The sequence below is a fragment of the Grammomys surdaster genome, unplaced genomic scaffold (assembly GCF_004785775.1).
Source record: "Grammomys surdaster isolate TR1022 unplaced genomic scaffold, NIH_TR_1.0 125977, whole genome shotgun sequence".
Taxonomy (NCBI): domain Eukaryota; kingdom Metazoa; phylum Chordata; class Mammalia; order Rodentia; family Muridae; genus Grammomys; species Grammomys surdaster.
In genome coordinates, this window is record NW_021620793.1 from 1,816,518 (window position 1) to 1,833,874 (window position 17,357).

The following is a 17,357-nucleotide window of genomic DNA, read 5'->3' on the forward strand; positions in this document are numbered from 1 at the left end:
GAAGAGCAGCCAGTGCTCTTAACCGCTGAGCCATCTCTCCAGCCCCAGTGCCCTTTTCTTAACTAACCTTTATTTAGTGGTAGCAAATCCTTTGACTGCTACATCTAGACAAGGAGAGTGGGTGGCCTTGAGGCTGGCCCATTGCTACAGCCCCTTGTAAGTCCTAAGGTACTTGTATTGAGTATTGATCATTGTAAAGAATGGTATGGTTTGGGACTAGAGAGAGAGCTCTGTGGTTAAAGCAGTGGTTGCTCTTCCAGAGGACACAGGTTCTGTTCTTGACCCCCATGTGGGTGTTAAGAACATAGGCAGTCTGTAACTCCAGTTCCAAGAGATCTAATTCTCTCTTCTGACCTCCAGAGGCACCAGACACACATGTGATGCATTGACATACTTTGTAGAGAAAATAACCATTCACATAAAATATATGTATTTTTAAACGTATGATTTGACCATTGTGCCACTCACTTGCTTGACATTGTAGCACTTTGGAGTCTGGGGCAAAAGGGTCCCAAGTTCGAGCATAGTCAAGCTGCATAGAGAGTTGTAGGCCTGGAATGTGTTCAAAAAGTCTGTCTCCAAACAAACAAAAGAATGCTGATGGGTAATAGGAGGGCATACTTTATTATTTCTTATTTTATTAAAGGGAATCCTAATTGGGTAACAGACATGTTAACCACTGAAAAAAATTTTCCTGCTGCCATCTGTTATTAAATATGGGATGCTTTATAGAAGCCACCCGGTGGTGTCTGTGTCAGAGGAACTCAGCTTGCTAATAGCAACTATACAGCAGTAGTTAGGCCAAACATTCTATTCCTAGACTTTTTTGGTTGAATCATTGACTGCCAGGAGAGGAGTCTCCCAATTATGAGCTTCTGTTACTATAGATAAGATATTTTAATATCATGTGTGTGGTCAAAACATCTGTTTGCGTGCCAAGTGGATTTTACCCTTTTCTCTAGTGCAAATTGCCAGTTTAAAAAAATGGTAATTTAAAACCCTCCCATCCCCACCTTCCCTTTTGGCACTCTGAAATCCTACCTGGTCAGCAGAGTGGGGTCCAGCGCATCCCTCCAGCATCTTACCACACTGGGCGAGCTCCTCCCTTCCAGCTGGAGCTGCTCAAGCCTGACACCACACGTAAGTTACCATTCACTGCCCTGTGCTGTTGCGTACTTAGACGGCACTGGGTTGGGTTTGGTTCCGTTTGGTTTGTTTGAGACATGGTTTCTCTGTGTAGCCCTGGCTGTCCTGGAACTTGATCTGTAGACCAGGCTGGCCTAGAACTCGCAGATATCTGCCTCCTAAGTACTGAGATTAAAGGTATGAGCCACCATCACCCAGCTATGTTGTTAGTTCTTAGAGGAACCCTTCTCTCTTTGTACCTTCTGTGAGATCTAAACATAGTATTCTAACAATTGTAACAATTTAATTTGTATGTGTATTTCAGTATATGCCCACCACTGTGGATGTCAGAGGGCAACTTTTGAGAATTGGCTTTTGCCTTCCACTGTGGCACCCAGGGGTGAAACTCAGGTTGTCCGGTTTGTATGGCAAGTGCCTTTACCATCTCACTGTCCCTGAACACACTATTTTAGTCCATGTTACATGTTATGTTGATCCTTAGTGGCTGCATAAAGTAGAGTAAAATATTTTCTTCTATAAGTTTCCGGTTTCTGTAACTTTTCATTTGACTTGGTACAAAGATGACAATGATAATAGTGGTGTACTCTTAAGGCCTAGTGTAATCTGTGCATAGGTCTCTTGTATTCTCAGGAGCATGCTTGTCCTTTTTTTTTTTTTTTTTTTTTTTTTTAGATTTATTTATTTATTATATATGAATACACTGTAGCTGTCTTCAGACACACCAGAAGAGGGCATCAGGTTTCATTACAGATGGTTGTGAGCCACCATGTGGTTGCTGGGATTTGAACTCAGGACCTCTGGAAGTGCAGTCAGTGCTCTTAACCACTGAGCCATCTCTCCAGCCCCGCTTGTCCTTTTTATTGTTTGTTTGTTTTTGTTTTTTGTTTTTCGAGACAGGGTTTCTCTGTGTAGCCCTGGCTGTCCTGGAACTCACTCTGTAGACCAGGCTGGCCTCGAACTCAGAAATCCTCCTGCCTCTGCCTCCCAAGTGCTGGGATTAAAGGCATGCGCCACCACTGCCTGGCTGAGCATTGTTGTCTTTAATTCACACTGATACTTCTAAGGTGGGAGCTTCCTGAGTTTACAACAGCATCTGTGTGATTATGATAAAAATCTTTTGAAATTATGAAGAACAAGCTAGATTCTGTTCTAACTCTTCACCTGCATTTTAATTAAGTGACTCGACTGAATTTCAGTTTGTCTCTGTCTGTGTATATGTGTGTATATGTGTGTACGTTCTTTGTGCGTGTGTGGAGACAGGAGAAAAACTTGTGGGAACTGGCTTCTTCCTGCACCATGTGGGTTCTGGGGACTGGACTGAGGTGATCAAGTTTGGGGTCAAGGGTTTTCCGTCCACTGATCCATTTTACCTTCCCTTCAACTACAATTTTTTAAAACAGAGTCTCTCACTGAGGCCGGATCTCAGTGACACAGCTAGCATGGTTAGTCAGTGACCTCTTGGCATACCAACCTTTGGCATTCTCAGACAAACAAGCAAACACCCCCACTCTTTCTGCTCCCCTCTTTGCAACACGAACAAAAAAAACAAGAACTTCGGAACTCAAGAGACATAAAAGCTTTTAGTTTTGGCCAGCAGACTACCTTGGCACCCAGTGACTTACAGGCATATCTGCTGTATTTTGATTCAATTTCTGTTATGAAGTGGGGGTCAGCATATAGATGCTCTGAGGACGTGTCTGGAGACCTGTGCTTATCAGGATGCTTCCTAGAAGGCAGAGGCCCAGCTAAACAGCCTGCCTTCACATTTGAATTCGATTGAGTTGACTTCTGATTGTGAGTTTTCCCAAAAGACCCATCACTCTGAGGAATGAAGATGAGGGTGAGAACTTGTCTTCATGAAATCCTCGTTCATGGAGTCAGTGCAGTTATGTGGGAAATGCTTTCAGCCAACAGAAAACAAAATGAAAAACAAAACAAAAATTCCAAAACTTGAGAGCATCAAAATGCCTCCATGTCCTCAGGAGCTCTGAGACCTGATCATGGAAGAGGAAGCTGTGTGAATTAGTGCAGTGCACAATTGCCAAGGAAAGGCATCTGCCACCCCATGTTCAGGGCTGAGCTAGCGAGTGTGTCCTTGGAAGCATGGGGCTGATGTCTCTGTGGACCACGAGACAGTGAAACGCCTTAAAGCTTCTCTGTGGCTGTGTGAGGGCCACTGCTCAGATTTGCTGACCATGCAGTTAGGTTTGCAGCGGAGGTAAATTGTTGTACTGAAGCATACAGTGTACTCTGCATGGGAACTAGTAATGAGGATGGCCTTCCATAGCCTCCTCCAACTCAGCTGCTCTGAAGCTGTTCTCACACTGGTCAGTACTCTGCTGCGGCTGACGGGCTGGGTTGGAATTAGATGTGAACAGTGGCCTACTCAACAGGCCCTTTTCCTGGACATTTTTCTTTAGTGAGTTTGTAGAGTGAGGTTAATGTTAACTCAGTAAGTGAGAGAAGGGAGTCAGTCTTGTGTGTATGCAGAACTGAAAACACAAGTAAAACTCTGTAGGAGAGCCAGGGGCCTGAGAGGAGGGGGGGGGAGTGGGAATAGTAGGGGAAGATGGGGGAGTACGCTCAAAAGGTATCAGGTACCTGCAAAGCAGTGTGTAACCAAGGCAGGGTTTATATTCACAGGAAGGAAGGGAGGAGGGAGGGAGGGAGGGAGGGAGGGAGGGAGGGAGGGAGGGAAGGAAGGAAGGAAGGAAGGAAGGAAGGAAGGAAGGGAGGAAGGGAGGAAGGGAGGGAGAGAGGAAAGAAGGAAGGAAGGAAGGGAAGAAGGAAGGAAAGAAGGGAAGGGAGAAGGAAGGAAGGAAAAGGAGGAAGGAAGGGAGGGAAGAAGGCAAGCAAACCAAGTCAGGCATGGTGGTCATGTCTTACAATCCTAACACTTGGAAGGCTGAGGCAGGAAGATCAATGTGAGTTGAAAGACTGTCTGAGCTACAGGATATCAAACAACCCAAACCGACCAACCGACCAGCCAGCCAGCCAACCAACCAACCAAACAAACAATAAAGGCTAGAGAGATGGCTCAGAGGTTAAGAATAAATACTAATGCTGCCGGCAGCAGGCAGAGATCTCTCTGAGTTGGAGGCCAACCTGCTCTATAGAGTGGGTGCCAGGACAGCCAGGGCTATACAGAGAAACCGTGTCTCAAAACAAAACACAATAAACAAAAACAAACAAACAAAAAGTACATGCAACTCATGCAGAGAACCAGAATTTAATTCCTATACTGGGAGGAGCTTCAGGGGATCTGATGTCTCTGGTCTCCTTGGGCACCTGCACTCACATACCTATACCTACACACAGAAATATGTAAATCCATAATTAGAATTAAGTAGTTTTGAAAACATAAAACTAATGCCATGAGGCTGGTGATTGGCTCCTAGTGGTTAGGAGCACTTGTTGCTCCAGCAGAGAATTCAGGTTCGGTTCCCAGAGCCCACAGCCAGGTCCCAGTTTTCTGTAGCTACAGTTCCAGACCTCGGTGGGCACCAGACATGCAAGTGCTGCTTATAAATACAGCAGGCAAGACATACATAGACATTTAAAGCAAAACAAAAACCAACAACTAAGCCTAATGTTCTTTGCACTTGTGTTTAAAGAACTTGGTTGGGCATGATGCCCTTGTGAGGCAGAGGCAGGTGGATTTCTGAGGCTAGCCTGGTCAACATCTACATAATGGGTTTTTGGACAGTCAAGTCTGTTTCACAGAGAAACCCTGTCTCAAAAAGCCATGCGCCCCTCCCCCTCCCCAAAGAAAGACTATTAAAAAAACCCCCTACATTCCTTGTGAAGAATCTAGCTGAGTTGTTTACCTCTTCAAAGTCTGCTGGAGCTTTGCAGCCAAGTCCTCTTGGAGTGCTCCCCAGCCAGTGTGTTAGTCAGGTAGTGATACAGGAGCTTCTTCCTGTCCATCCTTCACCACATCTAACTGGCTGTCTCAGAAAGCTGTGAGAGAGGCTTGATCAGCTCAGCATCCTGATCTGATGTCACCTCTTGTGTGCTCCCTGCATCCCTTAGAGAATTTACTCCCCACTAAACCTTTTTAGTCCTAATTCTGCTTAGCATCTTCTCCTTTCAGAATCTAACTGGAAGGTAATTCTCTTTTTGAGCAGTCTTACTGTGTAGCGTGGCTGGCCTTGAAGTCACTGTGTAGACCAGGCTGGCCTTCAACTCACAGAGATCCTCCTGCCTCTTTACCTGTCAAGCACTAGGACTAAAAGTGTATACCACTGTACCTGTTCTTATATAAATGACAGTTCCTTAGTTTTTTACCTTAGGCTTTTCACCTGCAAATGATTTATTTGCCTTTGTGTACGAAATAGAATTATCTTTCTAGAGACTTCTGGAACTAGAGTTTAGCACAGAAGGAAATTTAAATGATCTATAATATATCCATTAGAAATGACTATTGACAAGAACATATTCTGATCAACTCTTGTGAAGTATGTGAGTATTCAGCCCATGGCTTTTTGATAGACTGAACAGTAGTTCCTGATTAGGAAGGAGAATTTTACCAGCACCTTAGAACTTTGTCCGTTAGTCACTGTCCTCACTTATAGTGGCACAAGTTAGCTCTGCTCTGGTGTGCACTCTGCCCTCTCTGCTGAGTAGTTCTCCTGAGAGATGTGGGGTATGTGTCCGTCATTCCTCACTTCATGGGTTTCCCATTACCAAGACAGTTCATATTACTGGTTCTGTTGTTAGGCATTTGGGTGTTTGCTCGTTTGTTTGCTTGTTTTTGTTGCCTAGATTTGTCATGTTTTCTCTTCTTTTTTGTTTTTTGTTTTTGTTTTTTGTTTGTTTGTTTGTTTTTCGAGACAGGGTTTCTCTTGTCATGTTTTCTGTTGTCCATATTGTTTTATGGTTAGCAGTTTAGCCAGCTAGTCTGTTCTTTAAAAAGTTATTATTCTCCAATTGAATTGTCCTATGTATGGGGAAGCACTCTACAGTTGAACCATACCCTTCTCAAACTGACACGTATTAATATATGTATCGTAGTATAGAGCCTCTGACTTCTGCTTCAGCCTCCCAAGCACTGGGATCTCAGGCCTGTGCCACTAGGCCTGTCTTAAAGCTGCTCTTTCTTAACTCATATCTTCCAGCATTCTTCTGTTCTTTTCTAGGGCCCAGAGTTAGTTTTTCCTTGTCAGTGGAAGGTTTTGGATCATTGGTTGTGTTCCCTGCACCACACATTAGTCAGATCTCTGAGTTAAAGGAATTATGAAAGAACAGGTTTTCCAGGTTGTTTTTGCTTGCTTGACCACTGGGTGTGGTCTTGGTTGGCCCAGAACTCACTGTGTAGACTTTAGGCTGGTCTAAAAGTCACAGAGCTCCACCTGCCTCTGCCTCCCACATGCTAGATTAAAGAATTGAAGGTCTGTGTGTGCCACCATGCCCAGTTGGTGGCGCTTTTGTTTTTTATTTTTAATGTGTTTTAATGTTTACCTACCACACATGTGCAGTTCCCATAGAGGCCAGAAGATGCTAGGTCCCCTGGAAATAGCATTCAGGCTGTTGTGAACCACTGTGGTGCTGGGAACTAAACCTGGGCCCTTTAGAAGAGCAAGTGCTCTTAACTGCTGAGCCTGCTTTCCTACCCCAGTCTTCCTGCTTTGAGATTATACTGGGATTTCTGTGCCATTCTAGGGGGAGGGAGGATATGGTAGGCTTGGCATTTGAACTCTACCTGTCAAATCAGTATAGATCCAACTAGTGTGGGAAAGTGCTCTGAGAAGGGGACGATGAGCAGCTGAGGTACTCGGGTGCTGCTGAGAGTTGGACACTAATGTTTACTTCTTACCCACTAGAGCTTCAAGGGCGTGTCATGGCCAGCTCCTCGGACAGTGAAGATGACAGTTTCATGGCCGTGGACCAAGAAGAAACTGCACCGGAAGGGACAATGGAGCAAGATGAGGACCCGCGCCCAGTGTTGGAGGATGAGGAGACGAGACATAGTAGGTCCATGTCTGAGCTGCCGGAAGAGGTTCTGGAGTATATTCTGTCCTTCCTCTCACCGTATCAGGAACACAAGACTGCAGCTCTGGTCTGCAAACAGTGGTATCGGCTTATCAAAGGTATAAGTGTTTTAAAGAAATGTGTGTGTATATGTGTGTCTGTCTGTCTGTCTGTCTGTCTCCGTGTATGTATATGTTACATGTGTGCAGGTACCTATGAAGGCCAGGAGAAGGCATCGGATCCCCTGGATCTTAAGTTACAGGATCTGTGAGCCACCTGTGTGGGAGCTAGGTTTGAACTGAGTCTTCTGGAAGAATAGCAAGAGCTCTTAACCACAGAGTCCTGGCTATGTCCATTTTTATTGAGCAGTTTAGTTTTGGACTCCTTCCTTCTTTTGTTTCTCCTTTAAAGACATTGTGTTTATAAAATTTGAATTTAGTATTAGATAAGTTAACACATTTTTCTTCCTGTCTTGGTTAATTTTATGAACAGCTAGACTACTACTTTAGTATTTGATACATATGAGTGTCTGCCTGCATATGTATCTGTGCTCCGTGTAAATGTGTGCTCCGTGTACAGTGCCTCCCTCGTGCTTGTGGAAATCAGCACAGGGCATCAGATCTCTCCAACTGGAGTCACAGATAGTTGTAGGCCTGGTATGTGTGTCTGTTATCCGTGTCTGTGTATGTATGTATGTATTGTATGTACTTGTTAGTGTGAGTACATGTATGTGAGTGCATGTATGTGTCTCTTTCCTCAGTTGCTTGTGACCCTCATTTTTTTTTTTTTACAGTTTTTTATGAAGCAGAAGTGGGGATAATGGAGATATTTTAATACCTTCTTACCCCTAAAGGAAAGGGAGAGAGGTGTGCTGGAGAGATGGCTTTACATCGTGCATAGCTTTAATGCCAGCCCTAAGAGGCAGAGGCAGGTGGATCTCTGAGTTCAAGGCCAATCTGGTCTACAGGGTGAGTTCTAAGACAGCCAAGAGAACACAGAGAAGCCCTATCTCAAAAAACAATAAAGCAAAACCAAAGTATGACTTTAATGAAATTATTCATTAGAATGAATATTTTAGAAAAATATTGTTCTAGAAAGATGAATTTAAAAAAAAAAAAAAAGGCCGGGCAGTGATGGCGCACGCCTAAAATCCCAGCACTTGGGAGGCAGAGGCAGGCGGATTTCTGAGTTCGAGGCCAGCCTGGTCTACAGAATGAGTTCCAGGACAGCCCGGGCTATACAGAGAAACCCTGTCTTGAAAAACCAAAAAAAAAAAAAAAAAGAAAAAAAGAAAAAAAACCAAAACAATTTCTCTATATAGTTCTGGCTGTTCTGGAACTTTCTTTGTAGACCATGCTGGTGTGGAACTCAGAGACCCACTTGCCTCTGCCTCCTGAGTGCTGGGATAAAAACACACAGCTGCCATGCCGCATGAGTATTTACTGTTTAAAATCCACTGCATACGTACATGTGCTTTGTATATAAGCCTGGCTGGACTTATGATCCTACATGTCAGTTCTCTGAGCACAGGAGTTATAGCCTAACATAACGCTCTATTTTTAGAGTGATTTTAGGTTCACAGCCAGTAGTGGTGGGCACGGGACTTGCCATCTCCCTGTGCCCTGTACAGAAACAGCACTGCCCACCATAGTGGTGCCTTGTTGCAGCTGGTGAGCCTGTATTGGCACCATATGATTACCACCCAGAGACTGTCCTTTATGGTAGGGTTCGGTCTTGGTGGTGCCCATCCTACAGATGTGCACAGCGTAGACTGATGTGTATTTACCATTGGTGTACAGCTCCTCACCTATGTCTATTTATTTTCTTATGAGGCAGGGCTCAACATGCTTGCCTGGCTGGCCACAGCTCACACTGCTCCACCTACCTCTGCCTCCTAAGTGCTGGCATTAAAGGTGTACACCATAGTTCCTGGAAAGCTTGCCTTCAGTGTGTGTATGTGCACCACATATGTGGAGGTACCTTCAGAGGCCAGAAGACAGCATTGGATCCTCTGCAACTGGAGTTACAGATGGTTTTAAGCCACCCAACAGAACCAGAACCTGGGTCCTCTGTAAGGGCAGCAAGTGCCCTTAACTGCTGCGCTGAAGAGTCTCCAGCCCCTAAGCTCCTGACATACACTTTTCGTTTGTGTGTTTGTGTTCTGCCTGCATGTATGTCTGTGTACCACGTGTGTGCCTGGTGTCTACTGAGGCCTGAAGCATGTGTTGGATCCTGTGGAGCTGGAGTTACAGGCGGCTCTGAACCTCTGTGTAGGTGCTAGGAAGTGAACCTGTGTCCTCTGGAAGAGCGGCCAGTCCTCTTAACCACTGAGCCAGCTCTCCAGCCCACCCAAGCTCTTAACTTTTAAGAGACAGCTCTTAGACATATATTCAGTGTCTCACAATCTATCATGTCATAATCTACTTGCTTAGCTGGAAAATTCCTGATTGTTAGGCTCTAACTGCAGATGCTTTTAAAGCAGCTGTTCTGATATAGATACTGCTTGGTTGGATTCCTTCCCTCCCACAGATAGGTTACTTCTGCCCCCCTTGCTTTGTAGTAAAGACTACTAGTTGTCTTTATTGCCTCATGGTAAAAAGTGGACAAGGATTTTAACGTGAGCTGAGTCAGTAACCACACACACCTCTTTACCGCCTGTGGCTTGATACAATGCAGTTCTTTCAATCTTGACTGTCCTTGATTCCGTTCTCTTTCTTTGAACAAAAATGAGAAATTTAGATTTCTTCAAAACATTTTTGACTTATACAAGTGAGAAAACAGATAAAAGATACAATTTTAGTGATTTCCCCCTTTGACGTTAGTATCTATGCTGATGCCTTTGGTTTTTTCTTATCTTTAGGTGTAGCCCACCAGTGTTACCATGGTTTCATGAAGGCTGTCCAGGAAGGAAACATTCAGTGGGAGAGCCGGACTTACCCTTATCCCGGGACCCCCATCACTCAGCGCTTCTCCCACAGTGAGTATCCCACTGGGAGAGCGAGGCCCACGCTGCCTGCGCTGGTCTCTAGAAACTTCCTTGGAGGCGTGTGTTTCGTCTGGCTCTTAAATGAAGAGACTGTAAAATGAGAATTTCTAAGAGCATTAGGAAGAGGGGAGTGTGGACAGGAGGTAAGACCTGACGTACAACTCAGCGGTAGAGTGCTTGCGCAGGAAGGCCTAGGCTCTGTCCCGACACCCTGACAGATAAAGGCTTGTTAATGTGGTATTATGGTTTTGATTTGACTGTACTCCTGCTTCAGGCTCCTGAAGGTGATGGTTTTGGGCATGTGCCACCATACCACCTAGAGCTTGAGCTTTGGTAGAAAGGAGCGGGCATTCATTACCCATGCCATCAAGAAGCAACCCCAAAACTTAGCAGCTTAAACAGTATTTCTTACCTGTTCTTGAAGGTGTGGGATTTGGAGATGGTCATGATTTCTGGTTTAGAAGTGTCTCCTAGAGTTGCCATCTCTGTCATCCAGAGGCCTATGGTTTCTATTCATGGACCTCTCGATAGACCCAGTCACAGTGTCAGCTGCTTACTATAGAGCTGAGAGGGTGTCTGACATGGAAGCCAGAGTATTCTTCACAGTCTCTGAAATGAGTGCATCTCTTCTTTTCTATTCTCTTGGTCACACACAGATATTGAGAGGAGTTGTAAACCCCAGTAGTCCTTCAGTGCCACCTACCCCCAGATCTTTTGCTATACTTACCTGGAGATGTTCAGAAATAGTTATGACTTATTTATTGCTTTGGGGTCCAATGAAAGTGGACCAAGGAGACAGATGAAGTGTCACCCACGGCTCTCAGGGAGCTACCTGTTCACTTGAGCTGCTCTAGACTATTGGGAAGAGGGGGACTCCTGTGAGCCCTCTGTGGGACTTGCTGAAATCAGAACTGAGTGTGTGACAGTGAAGGACGCTGGATTTGCAAGAGTAGTTGAGGGAGGGCTGGTGAGATGGCTCAGCAGGTGAAGGGGCTTGCTGCCATGCTGTCATTACCTGAGTTCCATCGCTAGGACCCACATGGAGGAGGAGAGCCACCTCCTGCTGGTTGTCTGTTAACTGACAGTTGTCCCCTGACCTCCACTCTCACACTGTGGCTTATGTCTCCTTCCCAAGGAATCAGTCAAAAAATGTAACGGGAAAAAGAGAATAGTGGTACTGCCTTGGCCCATGCTGGAACACCAGCAGTTCACTCCATGCTGCTGAGCTGGTAGAGCCGTTGTCAGCTCAGAGCAAGAGGAGTCTGCCGTGGCGGTGGCAGCAGGAGGGCTTCCAGACCAGCTGGGCTGTCTAACAAAACTCTGCCTGTGAAACAAAAGGCACATACCATCGTCTTGCTGTTGCTTAAAGGGCTCTGAAAAGGCGTTTCTGAAGTTTGCAGATCATGATTCAGAATGGCTGGATTAGGTGGTGTTCTCTCTGTTAGGATCCACATTTGATCCAGTGTGTGTTACTTCTACAGATAGTAGAAAAGATGCTGTCAGGGTTTCTAAAGACTATTGGGCTGGGTTTGCAAGGCTGGGGGTGGATGTCAGGGCCTCTTCCTGAGGGCAAGCTCTTTACCACTGAGCTATGTGCCAGCCCTAAGTGTGTCCCACAGTGAGGAGTGTAAGTCTGCCTGTGTCAACCAGCTTTGTGTGAGCAGAACAGCACACTGGAGGCAGTCTGCACGTGAAGGGAAAGGCTCTTATCTCAAGCTGCACCCTCTAGCCTCTCACTGTGAGCCTCTGGCAAGGGCAGGCAGCTCATCATGCTGTTTGAAATCCAGGAAGGAGTCATAGGTAATTTTGTTTAAAACAACAACAACAAAAAGTTTCCATATCATAGCTTTTTTTTCTGGTTCTGACTGGCAGTCTAAAGAGGACCGTTATAGAAAAGCGGGCACTTTGGAGCATAGATTAAAAACTAAGAATTCCAGGGCTGGTAAGATGGCTCAACAGGTAAGGGTGCTTGGAACCAAGTCCCCCAGAATTACCCTCTCTCTTCACACATGCACCTTGGTACATGTATTTTTACACACATGCACAGAATGAATGAATGGATGGATGAATGAGTGAGTGAATGAATAAATGAATGAATAAATGAATGAATGAATGAGTGAGTGAATGAATGAATGAATGAATGAATGAAAGAAAGAAATTTGTTGTTGGTTTTGGAGACAGGGTTTCTCTGGGTAGCCCTGGCTATCCTGGGACTTGCTCTGTAGACCAGCTGGCTCTGTAGACCAGGCTGGCCTCAAACTCCAAGATCTGCCTGCCTCTGCCTCCCAAGTGTTAGAATTAAAGGTGTGTGCGCCACCACTTCTTTCTTTTTCTATTCTGTATCTATTTTTGATCCATCAGTTTTCTTTCTTATCCTGACTTCATGTTGGTTCAGGATCTGCATTTTTAATTCTTCACTTATGTTACCATGGAGATACTGGATGTTTCATACTCATTTAGCTAAAAGTGGAGCTCAGCCCCCACCCCCCAACTTTTTCCCTTCCTTAATTTAGTGAATGTCACCATCATCTTAAAAACACAGGCTTGGGTATTGGATTCATTCTTAGTTCTTGCCCTCAAGATACATCAAAGCTGGATGTGGTAGTGTATGTTTGTACTTCATAGAACTAGGAAGATCAGGAGTTCAAGGACAGCCCTGGCTACTTAGTGAGTTAGAGGTCAGCCTGGACTACCTGAGATTCTGTGTAAAACAAAATAAAAGGTTTCTGTTGTGCCTCAGATCTTTTCTGTTTTCCTTTTCTCAATCATTACACCTCAGCTGCATCTGAGTACATTCCCCTCTTTCCCCTTGTGGTGCAAGGCAGGCGGGAGTCCAGTCCTGCCCCTCCCCCTCCTGAGTGTCCTCTTTCTGTCGCCACCTCAAGCTGGATGGAACTAAAGCTAGACTCTACTCCCCACAACAACAGAAAAAGCCACATTGTTCACACACTGCCCTGACCTCTCCTGTGGAGACTACACTTCTCTCTGCTCATCTCTGAACACGGGCATCTTCCTCATAGTCTCTGTTAGAGGAACTTTGCCGGCCAACCTTTTGTCAGTCAGACCTTTTCATCTGGGAATCAGGTTCCTCTGGCTTCTTTATTTGTAAGATGTATGTGACAAATTCTGCTTATGAAGTATGATTGAGAAACAACCAGGATGTCCCCTCCGGTGCTTGTCCCTTGAGGACAGGTCTCACATGGTAGATAGCCTTGTACTTCTTAGCACTTAATTCATAGCTAGTTCTAGAGTTACTATGCCTTTCTGATGAGGAATCTGCCCACATAGAGATTAATAAAGGACAAAGCTCTTTAGTATAGAATGTCAGACTGTGGCAGATGCCCCATGAGGAGCCAGCCTGGAGTCGATGCTCTCCTAGCTTCTATACATCTCAGGCTTATGCGTCTCACATATTCCGTCACCCTTATGTCTCTTTCAGGTCCCAGCCCCGCTCCCACTTGGAACAATTTAGGCAGAGTCCGGAGACTTAGGCAGCCGGGAGATATACACAGCAAAGAGATTGCCAGAATTGTTTCAGTGCACCAGTGTTATTCTTTTTCATCTTGCTCATCTGACAGAATTGTGCTTTTCTCAAGAAGAGAACTGAAGGGCTACATGGTAGGCCAGGACTTCACCTTGGCTGTGACCCTGTGTCGCCCTCTAGAGCGATACGGGGATGGGCTTAATGGTTTGTGGAAAGTCAGTTGACTCCTTTGTTCTGAGAGTGGAGCTTTATGGCAGGTTGACTCTGATAAATGAACATCAGCAGCCTTACATCCTAAATCCCAGCGTCTCTGACAGGCTTGGGCAGACAGGCTGTGTCTTTGGGGGTTTGGGAGGCAGCTCCTTAGTTAAGTTCTGTTTCGTGTCTTCATGTCTCCTAAGCAGATCTGCCAGTGAACCCTTCAATTCTATTTGAGCATCTCCTATATCAGTAGTAACAGATTTTAATAATTGTCAAGATTTGTAAGCTTAAACAGGAACAAGTATTCTTTAGCAGGGAAAGGTACCTCCCACCAAGCCTTAAGACTGAAGTTCAATTACTAGGACCCAGATAGCAGAGAGAACCAACTCCTGCAAGTTATCTGACTTCCACACAAGTGCCATGGTGCGCATGCGCATACACACACACACACACACACACACACACACACACACACACACACACTGAAGAAAAAAAAACTTGAAAAGCCATAGGCATAACAAATATATGTCAAGTACAAGATCTTTCCTTTGTTAAAAGCCCGGGGACAGAAAAGGCAGGTGAAGTTTCACTTGGTGAATGTCTGCAAGTCTAATCATGACAGCCTTGGTTATGGAGGATACTCTTGTCAAATTACTATAGACAGTTCCCAACATCGTAAGCCTTGAGATGTTTAGGCTTCTCGTACAGTCGTGTAGTTCCACACACTGCTGATCTGGCACCTGCAGGAGTCTGCAGGCCCAGGCTGGATCCCCACCATTGGCTGTCTAGAGTTATGTAATTACAGGCCTTATCAAATATGTCCCAGCTTGTAGCTGGGAGACACATGACAGCATTGTCTCTTCCAGCATGGGATAAATTCCTCAGGGCCTTTCCCTGGTGACAGTAGGGAAACAAGAGAGCTTAACATCTGAAAGTCTGAATGTTAAAGAGAGTGCAGCTCACCCAGGGAACATTGGGGGACTGTTCAGGCCTGTAGAAATCCAGAATCCTCAAGATCTTGCACCTGAAATGATTGTAGTTCAGTAGAAAACTGTTGGTGGTCTGTGGAGAACTGTTTGTTGGCTTTTGCGTACAGTTAAATCGTGGCTATGTCTTTGCTAGGCACTGTTGGCAACTTGAGATAAGTGTCTTTGTTATAGTTGTTTGTGGACAAGTTTGGGGACTTAACAGGTGGAACACACAGGTTCTCCAGTCTTGGTGCTGTATTCATACTGCTGTGAGCTGTGGCTGCCGTGACGTTCCAGAGGTCTAGATGTTGTGGAAGGAAAACCTATTTGGGTGGAGAACTTGAGTAAATGGCAAGGACAGGGTAGGACTGAGACCTGCTGCCAGTCCCCATCTCATCAGGCCTTCCTGCTGCTGTCACCACGCAGTGGCTCGTCCAAGCAGGCAGTAATCAGAGTGAGTGGGATGCTTGTTAGACTATTCGAATTCCTATTTTCTGTCTGGATTTTGAGATAGAGTCTTGCTATCTGTATTCATGTCTAGAATTCATTATCCGAATCCTGTTGTCCTTGAGCTTATAACTAAGCATGCATGGTGTCCCAGAGTGTGATGTCTTCTTGTTGGGTTATAGCTGAGTGCTAAACATTGTGTTCCAGATTGATGCCTTTTCTCTCCCAGCTTCACTGATCACTGAAACTCAGCTCTGTGTCACTTGCATTTCACTATCTTAGCTGTCGGCCCTGTTTCCTGCTTCAGAAACCTTTGTTTGTTCAGAGAAAAGCAGGAAAGTGCAGCTTGCACTATTTTGGTATAGGATTAAAATACATGTGAGGGACCTCATGGGGCCCAACTGGCTGGGGTTTCAGTCCAAATAGAGGAGAAGAATGTTTGCTCTCTCCTTGAAAAATAAAGGCACTCTGCTCTTTCACTCCACGAGGGAAGCTGCTAAGAGTCTGTGTAGACTTAGGGCAGCATAAGCTAGACTTGACTGTCCTAGTAATCAGGGACTTGCCGAGTCATTTACTGTACTTACTGTATGTGTGCGTACTGCCGTGTGGTTCCTGGGTCATCAGGCCTGACAGCAGGCACCCTTACCCACTGAGCTGACCTGGATTCCCTTTCCCAAGTGTCACTGCAGTGAGCTGCAGTCATGTTGGAGAAGTTCTAGTATGTTGTCAGGGAGTCCTCACGATGGCTCTGTTACTGAAGTGACTCGTCTATTCCTGAAGTCTGTGAGGAGCTGAGCCAGCTGTGTAACCCATACCTGTGTTCCTAGTCCTCAGGAGGCTCACCCATGCTCAACACAAGCTGGGGCTGCAGAGGAAGACCTAGATATCCTGGGGCTGCTGAGTGTCCGTAATGGGAGATGCAGCACAGCACGGGAGTTAGCTTTATTCCTCTGAAGCCCTGTAATGGAATTGTTTGTTATTTGCAGTTCTTAACAAGTGTGAGGAATGGAATTTTTTGTTTTGTTTTTCGAGACAGGGTTTCTCTGTGTAGCCCTGGCTATCCTGGAACTCACTCTGTAGACCAGGCTGGCCTCGAACTCAGAAATCCACCTGCCTCTGCCTCCCAAGTGCTGGGATTAAAGGCGTGCGCCACCACTGCCCGGCCTTATATTCTATTTTGAGATAGGAGCTCACGGTGTGAGCTGGAACTTGCTTTGTAGAACATGCTAGACTCTACTTTTAAAATAGACTGTCTTGTTATGAAGACAAAGTAACTCTAAGTATAGATTCAAAATTACTATTTACAAGATTTTAAGTTATTTTATTTTACAGTTATGGGTGATTTGCCTGCATGTGTGTCTTGCATCATGTGCATGCAGTGCCCTCGGATACCAGAAGAGGGCGCCAAATTCCTGTAACTGGAGTTATGGATGTTATGAACCTCCATGTGGGTGCTGGGAATTGAGCCCTAGTCCTCTGGAAGAACACCCAGTGTGTGTGTGTGTGTGTGTGTGTGTGTGTGTGTGTGTGTGTGTGTGTGTACACATATACATATATGTATATATATATTAGAATGCTCTGCTGCATGTGCACTTGCATGCCAGAGGAGGGCATCAGCTCCCCTTATAGACAGTTGTGAGCCACCATGTGGTTGCTGAGAATTGAACTCAGGACCTCTGGAAGAACAGACAGTGATTTTTTTTTTAAAGCATTTATTTATCTTATGTATATGAGTACATTGTAGCCATCTTCAGACACATCAGAAGAGGGCATCAGATCCCATTACAGATGGTTGTGAGCCACCATGTGGTTGCTGGGAATTGAACTCAGGACCTCTGGAAGAACAGTCAGTGCTCTTAACTGCTGAGCCGTCTCTCCAGTCCTGAAGGGTTAGTATTTAAAGGCAGGGCATGGTGGTGCACATCTTTAATCTCAGCGTTTAGTAGGGAGAGGCAGCAGCTGTCTGTGAGATCTGGGGCAGCCTGGTCTATGTAGAGATTTCCAGGACAGCCAGGGCTACATAGATTCTGTCTACAAATAACACCCCCCCCCCACAAAAAAAATAAAACCAACCAAGAACACTTAAAGCTCCCTATGTCACTGGAGTGGGTGCTGGGTGAGAGAGCGCCCCTGTGTCACAGTGCTGCGTTTTTGT

At 45.4% G+C, this 17,357-nt stretch overlaps 1 protein-coding gene across 2 annotated transcripts in view; it reads left to right on the forward strand.

Moving 5' to 3' along the window:
* Fbxo42 (F-box protein 42) overlaps window positions 1-17,357 on the forward strand; it is a 60,407-nt gene that overhangs the window by 13,680 nt on the left and 29,370 nt on the right. For both annotated transcript variants that reach the window (XM_028754025.1, XM_028754026.1), the window contains exons 2-3: window positions 6,969-7,235; window positions 9,977-10,093. In XM_028754025.1, coding sequence (XP_028609858.1) covers window positions 6,986-7,235; window positions 9,977-10,093 — 367 coding nt within the window. In that variant the 5' untranslated portion in view covers window positions 6,969-6,985. The remainder of the gene's footprint in view (window positions 1-6,968; window positions 7,236-9,976; window positions 10,094-17,357) is intronic.